Genomic DNA, 7,893 nt, shown 5'->3' on the forward strand with positions numbered 1-7,893 from the left:
TGAGGGAAAAAGCTGGATTTTTAAATGATTGAATTTTATTCAATAAAATTAATGTGATCTATTTAAATGCAGAATCAGAAGTGCGGGAGTTTGACTGTACAAATTATTCTTTAGTCAAATTTCTCTTCCATTTTTTTTTTTTACATACAAAGAACTTAAGCTAGACTTACGAATTAGCGGGAGGGATACTACGTCATTGTCCCCATTTCTGTACTGACAAACTCTTTTATTTTAATAACGAGTGGTTTATTCAAAACATGTCTTGACTAAATCACCTATTTATAAGTATTAGTTTTTGGTATATCTCATGAATTTAATTTTTATTAGTTGACTGTGAAATTATTTAATATATATTTTTGCATTCAAATTAGGCTCTATTTCACAAAAAGACGTCTATTGATAAAAAACAGAAATATTATACAATGGCATGTACACTCGGCGTCATTAAAGAATTTGTAAATTTTTTGGTGCCCTAAGGCGCTCTTTTTTTAGTGCATTCCTGAAAATTATCATCTTTTGAGCAATTTCTCTGTTACCTACTCAATTTCAATTGAAATCGAGCTTCGGCCTTCTGCCGCCCAACGCGAAGGCGCAAAGTCAACTTCGGAACTTTTCTTAGGTATAGCCCAGCCTTAAGTGATCGAATAATGGAGGTTTAATTTTGCGTTTGATTTAGTTCCAATTTTATTTTATCAATAAAAACACGGATATAAAATACTCACAATTCATGATTATTGATCAGTATAACTAAGTAAAATTTTTAAAAACTTGATTCCATAATTTTTAGTAAAAACAAAATATTTAATTATTAAATATTATAATTAAAATGAGTGAACAAATATAAATTATACTAAACGCAACATTTCTTAATTAACTACAATGTAGGATCTATTTTTTTAATATGTAGTGTATTTTCACCAAACGTAATACTAAGTACAGTAGACTACTAATGTCAATTAAAAACATTTTTAAATAGATCTTTTACATAAATCTTTAAAGTAAAGTAAGCATGAGTAGAATATGTATATGATGTCGACAAGCTAAATGTTTTATGAATCTTTTTAAAGTAAAACAACTTTGTTCATTAATAATTTACAGATTTAAGGTAAGTGAATTACAATAAAATAGTATTTGTTAATTCTTATTGTTAATAATTTTATTTTTACGCTTAAGATACTCTTAATAGAAATATGTAGCAAATTATACATTATAATATTTTAGTAATAGAAAAGCGGTAAATGTTTGTAAAATTTAACACTATGATCAGATATTTATTTATATTTTTTAGCATCTTTTTTTAATTCTGCAATAAATTTCTTTTTTTAAGTACATTAAAGTATGCAAAACATATTAATAAATACATTATTTACAGAAATAAAAATTGAACATGGCTGACGAAGACAGTACAGAGTGGCTTCAAAATCTACTCCAAGATGTACAACTCTCTCAATTTTTTTCTAGAATTAGAGATGACCTGCAAGTTACGAGATTACATCACTTTGATTATGTTCAGTCTGAAGATCTAGAAAAAATAGGTCTGAGTAAACCAGGAATTAGAAGACTAATGGATGCTGTTAAAAAAAAACGTACATCTCAAAAAAAAATCTCATTACTAAAATTCGCACCGGTACCAGTGGCAAAGTTACAAAGAGATCCTCGCAATTGATAGAAGATTCTGGTGTTTTGACATGTCTTATTCAAGATAAAGACGTTAGCCTATCTGTAAAGTTAGGGGATGGTAGTTTTGGTGTAGTAAAACGAGGAGAATGGAATTCTCCTACTGGTCGAATATTGCCAGTTGCGGTAAAAATTTTAAAAGCAGATGCGTTAACGCAGCCTAATGTTATTGAAGATTTTGTATCAGAAGTTCAAGCTATGCATATACTCAATCATCCAAATTTAATAAGATTGTATGGAGTTGTTTTGTCTCAGCCAATGATGATGGTAACAGAATTAGCACCCTTGGGTTCACTATTAGATTATTTGAGAAAGCAATGTGGTCATATATCAATTTTAACATTATGTGATTATGCACTTCAAGTAGCTACAGGAATGGCATATTTAGAGGCTAAGAGATTTCTTCATCGAGATCTTGCTTGTCGTAATGTACTTTTAAGTTCTATCGATAAAATAAAAATAGGAGATTTCGGATTAATGCGGGCGTTACCGCAAGAAAAAGATTGCTACATTATGACAGAGCACAAAAAGGTACCATTTCCATGGTGTGCACCTGAATCTCTCAAAGCCCGACAATTCAGTCATGCTTCAGATGTGTGGATGTTTGGTGTTACCTTATGGGAGATGATGACATTCGGTGAAGAACCATGGTTAGGTCTAAATGGATCAGAAATTTTGAAAAAAATAGATCGAGAAGAAGAACGATTGCATGAGCCAGAAGCAAGCCCTTCTGTACTATATCAACTGATGCTACATTGTTGGGCGAAAGATCCTGCTAATAGACCATCTTTTTCCTCATTGCGACAATCGTTAACTGGTATATTACCTACTGTAATGAAAGCATTAAATCGTTTTGAAGAACAAGAAAAAATGAGCATCGAACAAGGTGATGACATTGTAATCATTGATGGAAGACCAGAACATTATTGGTGGAAAGGACAAAATCAACGAACGTTTCAAATTGCTTTATTTCCACGATGCTTAGTAGACCCAATGAGAAAAAAACAACCAGAAGATATTAGTAAACCTTTAGAAAATTCATTTATTCATACAGGACACGGAGCACCATTTGGAAAAAGCTGGGGTAGTCCTCAATTTATTGATGATGTTTATTTACGAAATCCAATGGAACCACCAGATATTATAGGAATTACAGAAATAGATAAAAAAAAAATTATTTACAAAAATTCTCGATTAAAAAAACAATTCAATTATACAAGACTTCAGAATGATTTACAATCCATTCCGATGAAAATTTATAAAAGTTCCGACACATCAAACAATCAACACAGTTTGATAGATTTATCTCCGGAAGAATTAGTCACCAATGGATCTACAGAATCAAACTCATCATTAAAACGTGTAGTAAATATTTTAGATGAACCAATTGACATTTCAACGATTGAAGAAAATTGGAATGGAGATGACCTTAAAATGTACGCCAATTTTCCGGGTACATTGAATGCAAAACTTGATCCATTTGATACTTCTAGATTTTTTACTGATCCAATTCACACACGATATTATAGCCATGTTCCTCAAGATATTAACGGCTCTGCTACTAGCATTCAATCGCATACGAATGTAATTAATAGAGAACCAACCCCTTGTAATAATAGTACAAATGTTAATAACATTGACGAAATAAGTACAATGATAAAAATATATTCAGATACGAATAAAGATATCAGTAATCAAAATACAAATTGTAATGTTAATATATCAGATCAAAAAATTAATCATGATTATAATGGGCAGATTTATGCCGAAATCACGAAACTAACTCCAACATCATATATAAATACTCATTGGCCTCGTGATTCAAAAGAAAATGAATGTCAACCGACTTATGCGAATTTTATTAATAAAACAAGTTTTTCAAATTCTTTTGATTCATCACCTGCACCATTAATACAATCAAATGACAATTTATTAGAAATCAAAGAAAGTCATGATATTGCAAGTGAATTAGACTTATCAAAACCTCCAATATCAAAGAAATTAGATCCTGCTTTTTTTGCAGAATTGGAAAAACATCTAGGTGCAAAAAAATTAAATACAAACTTCAATGAATTACAAATCCAAATTATATCATCACCAGCATCTTCACAAATAGCAAAATTACCACAATTAAGTCCTTTACCATCTCCAGGCAAAGTTGTTAATTCTTCGACATTAAAGAATGTTAATGTCCAACAATCAAAGAGTATTTCACCTCATTATAGTTCTCAATTAAGTTATGATTTTGACAACATTACTGGTCAATTGTCGCAATTAAGTTTTACAGGAGAATCAGAACGTAATAGAAAAAGTGGATCTTCCCTAAACCTAATTCCAAGCGATCATCAAAGTGAATTACTTAGTTCATTCACGGCTCATGGTAGCTCAAATTTACGAGAAGAAACTCCAAACGATCCACATCAAGCTTTCAATCATTATAGCGATAGTTCATTTGTTAAAAAAAATATGATGTCAATGCATCAGCATCAGCGACCATGCTATAATGGAATTCATAATACTTTATCATCATCAGCGCATCATCAGCAATACCAAAATTATATACTCCCAGCATTATCTCAAAACGTTAATTCGAATCTTTCCCAATCACAAAATAATATTCAGTGGACACGAACTGCACTTGCGAATTCAAGTATAATTCGAGATAGTAATACACTGTCTGAAAAAGTATATGCTGAACTTCAAGAAACTGTGCCAAACTTGAATGAACTATCACAAAGTGAATTTAATACTCTTTATAATAAAACTGTACAACAAAATATTCTCAAAAATTCTCGAACGGCTAATGATTCAGTGGTTAATTGTAATCACATGTTGTTTCAAAATAATCCTCAAGAGCATAACTTTGATGTAAAATCACACCCTGCTTGGAACTCAATTAGTTCAATACGTGAAAATGATGATATTAATTCTCAAAATATAAAATCAAATATTTATACCACATCTAATCCAAGCTTTAATCATAATTTAGGAAATTTTCAAAAAAATTTCGCAATTTCTGAAAAAGCTAAAGTAGCCAATCACCTTTTTTCTACAAAAGATACAATCAATAATACTCAGTCATATGTTAGTAAACCATCAACTTCCTCCAGTGGTAATTCATCAATCATGGAAACATCTCAACAACTTGTAATGTCTCTCAATGATGAACTTTATGCTAGTAAAATTATGAAAGTACAAAAAGATGCAATAGATGCGTCCCAAAAAGAAATAGTAGCTGCATTACAAGCTACGGGATGGGATACTAATCAAGCATCAACACAAATTATCAAAGATCGTCAAGCAAAAGTTGATTCACTTTCAAGGTAAATGAAATAATCGTTTTATTCAAATATTTGAAAATATAATTATTTTTTATCTTAAAAATAAGTGGAATATTTATGAATTTCATAATCAGTATAGTTAGAATGAATATTTCATTCAAATTTTTCAGGCTGGGATTAGCCAATAAACAACAATGTGAATATGCTTTAAAACAAAGCAAATATGATGTTGAATTAGCAGCTTCATTATTGCTGGATCGAGTTAGATGAAGAATTAGGAAAAAATAAATTTAATATTAAAATGACGTATAAGATAAAATTAAAAACAACGAAACTTATTAAGACAATCAATGGAGAGTTAGTAAATGATATGATGGAGTGAATTGTTACAACAATGAATTTTATAATACATATTACTTAATACGTCCTGTGTAACAAACAAGTATTACAATTATTATACACAATAAATAGTTCTATTAATTTTAATTGTTAAAATTTTTCAAAGGATAAAATGTATTTTCGTATTTACTAGAATATCAAAGTTTTGAAGGTAAGTTAAATTATTATAAAGTTGATTAAACTTACAAAAAATCTCTAATTAAGTAAATATGATAGTTACTTTATAAGATTGACAATAAAGCCAATTATTCCGTCTCTATTATTAGAAACAGAATTAACAAATATGAATCATTTTATTGTTTTAAGAGATTTGATACCCAAATAATTAGCTTGAATGGTTATGAATATTAGAGATTATTAGTCTTCATGAAACGTAAATCGTGAATAGTTATTTGTCACCTCATAGTATGATCCTTTTTCTGATGGTAATTTTGCTTCAATTGAACTACAATCATATCTAATTTTATAATGAGATATCAAGAAATTATAGACAGTTTATTTTCTAAATAAAAACCTAATATTTATATTTAAAATACAGCACGTCTTCGTGAACTTTTAGATATCCGAATTATACACTGGTAAAGTGATTGATAAGGAATTAATTTCTTCATTATAAAAAATTAATGTTTCATGTGAAGATTATATTTTTTTTGTACATTTAAATTACATAATAAAATTCAAATATATTTTCTGGACGTAAAAAATTGTAAGAAATTTTTGAAGAATTTGTGGTGTCATCCAGTTTACAAAGATAACGTATGCACATACATACGTACACTTATGAAGTCACGCTACATATTATTAAATATGTAATAGTGCATGAATATCAAGAAGTGCTAAGTAGACGCTACAGATTTATTCGATGTGTGTACAATTATTTTGTACGTGTTTCGAAAGTTTTATTCTCGTGTAATTATTATTTAAAAATTTGAAAGTATATTCTGAAAAATGAGCTTAGTTTACATTTTTGTATTTTTGCTTTATTTTCATCATGTATTGACTATTTTAATAACAAATAAAATCGAAGAAACCGATAACAATTACAATCCGGATGTTCATCTTACTACGGTACGTAGATAAATTCGATGATAATTAACTCTATAATGCATAATTTTTCTTAATAATAAATCTTGATAGTACATACTATTTTATTTTTTTATTTTTGATGCGTAAAAAAAAAATTCAAGAGGTTGAAGCATCAAAATTTGTACTTTCAAATTACAGTGCCCGGTGAGAATTTTTTTACTAAATGTAAGTGCAAAAAGTAACAAGTCCACGTTTCGAAATTTAGAAGTAAAAATATTTCTATTCGATAGTAAATTTGGAGTTCTTGTAAGTAAACTGGAGACTTGAAAGGTGTCTAAGTAAAAGAATTATTTAGAACAACTCAAAAATTACTTACGACAACCCAAAATTCACTGTTGAACAAAAATATTTTTACTTCTAAATTTCGAAACGTGAACTTGTCATTTTTGCACTCACATGTAGTGGAAAATTCTCTCCAAGTGTTTTATTATTTAAAATCAATAATTTTTAACAATATAAAAAAATGTAAAAAAACTATATTGTATGTACATGCCACAAGAAGCATTATAGAAAGTTAATAACTTGAGAATGATTGTCATCACAATAATGTTGTATTTTCATCGTGACTTAAATAATAAATTTTCCAGCCTGAGATGATAAAACGTGCCGGATATCCTGCAGAAGCACATATTATTGAGACAACAGATGGGTATTTATTATGTATACACAGAATACCCGGTAAATTCAATTCAAGGCCAGTGTTTTTACAACACGGTCTTCTTGGTAGTTCTGCTGATTGGGTCATTTCTGGCAAACAAAAATCGTTAGGTATGTAAGGAATTGATTGATTAAATTTGACTATATTTTAGCCATAATTGGATTTGAAGCTTATTAAGACAGAGTTTAATCCATTGAGTAATATTTTTGTTTACTTTTCATAAAACATTTATGCATATTATAGAGAGTAATTTTTCAAAAATACATTTTTCGATATAATTTGTTGAATTCAAATGTTTTTCATCCCAGTTGAACATTAAAATTTAAACCAATACAATCTAATTACCCTGCTTAAGTTATCCTGTTGAAAAACATCAAATCCTATTAAATATTTCAATAGGAATAAGAACTTTTTACAGGATATCCTGATTATAATATTTTTTATATAATCCTTTTCATTATTTACGTTTTCTACTGAACATCTTAGCAGAATTAATGACATTTTAATGGAAGTTTTGCAATATCAGAATTTCGTACAGAATAAAAGCAAATCCTTTTCAATTTTACAATAGGACTAAACAATGGGTGTTTTCCATTTAGGAAACACAACTCGACACAGTTACTATGTTAACGCGCAGACAGAGAAGAGAGACCAGTATATGGTTGAACCAAGAAAAGAGTAGTCTCGATTTGGTGTCTAATGTCACGTCCCCATAAGATTTTATCAGGAGGCGGGAGATTAGACACCAAATCAAGACTATTCTTTTCTTGGTTCGACTATAGAAGTTCAGTC

General features: G+C 29.2%; 2 protein-coding genes across 2 annotated transcripts; both read left to right on the forward strand.

Moving 5' to 3' along the window:
• The first annotated feature begins 645 nt into the window (after nt 1-645).
• On the forward strand, nt 646-5,444 carry Ack (activated Cdc42 kinase). Its single transcript, XM_035083711.1, is given in 4 exon segments — nt 646-1,105; nt 1,373-1,595; nt 1,598-5,000; nt 5,129-5,444. Coding segments are annotated over 3 exon segments (3,711 nt in total). The 5' UTR covers nt 646-1,105; nt 1,373-1,387; the 3' UTR covers nt 5,229-5,444.
• Nucleotides 5,445-6,067: 623 nt separating this feature from the next.
• LOC118067127 (lysosomal acid lipase/cholesteryl ester hydrolase-like) lies at nt 6,068-7,807 on the forward strand. Its single transcript, XM_035083712.1, has 3 exons — nt 6,068-6,425; nt 7,031-7,211; nt 7,701-7,807. The coding sequence occupies exons 1-3, from the start codon at nt 6,306-6,308 to the stop codon at nt 7,781-7,783; spliced, it is 384 nt and encodes a 127-aa protein (XP_034939603.1). The 5' UTR covers nt 6,068-6,305; the 3' UTR covers nt 7,784-7,807.
• Nucleotides 7,808-7,893: the final 86 nt, after the last annotated feature.

The sequence above is a fragment of the Chelonus insularis genome, unplaced genomic scaffold (assembly GCF_013357705.1).
Source record: "Chelonus insularis isolate UGA/USDA-ARS -01 unplaced genomic scaffold, ASM1335770v1 contig_360_pilon, whole genome shotgun sequence".
NCBI lineage: Eukaryota > Metazoa > Arthropoda > Insecta > Hymenoptera > Braconidae > Chelonus > Chelonus insularis.

Excerpts from the sequence above, each read along its gene's own strand:
- LOC118067127 (XM_035083712.1), top strand. The coding sequence starts at position 6,306 with ATGAGCTTAGTTTACATTTTTGTATTTTTGCTTTATTTTCATCATGTA. Across the intron at positions 6,426-7,030 it reads CGGATGTTCATCTTACTACG|CCTGAGATGATAAAACGTGC; the intron begins GTACGTAGATAA and ends TAAATTTTCCAG. Across the intron at positions 7,212-7,700 it reads TGGCAAACAAAAATCGTTAG|GAAACACAACTCGACACAGT; the intron begins GTATGTAAGGAA and ends TTTTCCATTTAG.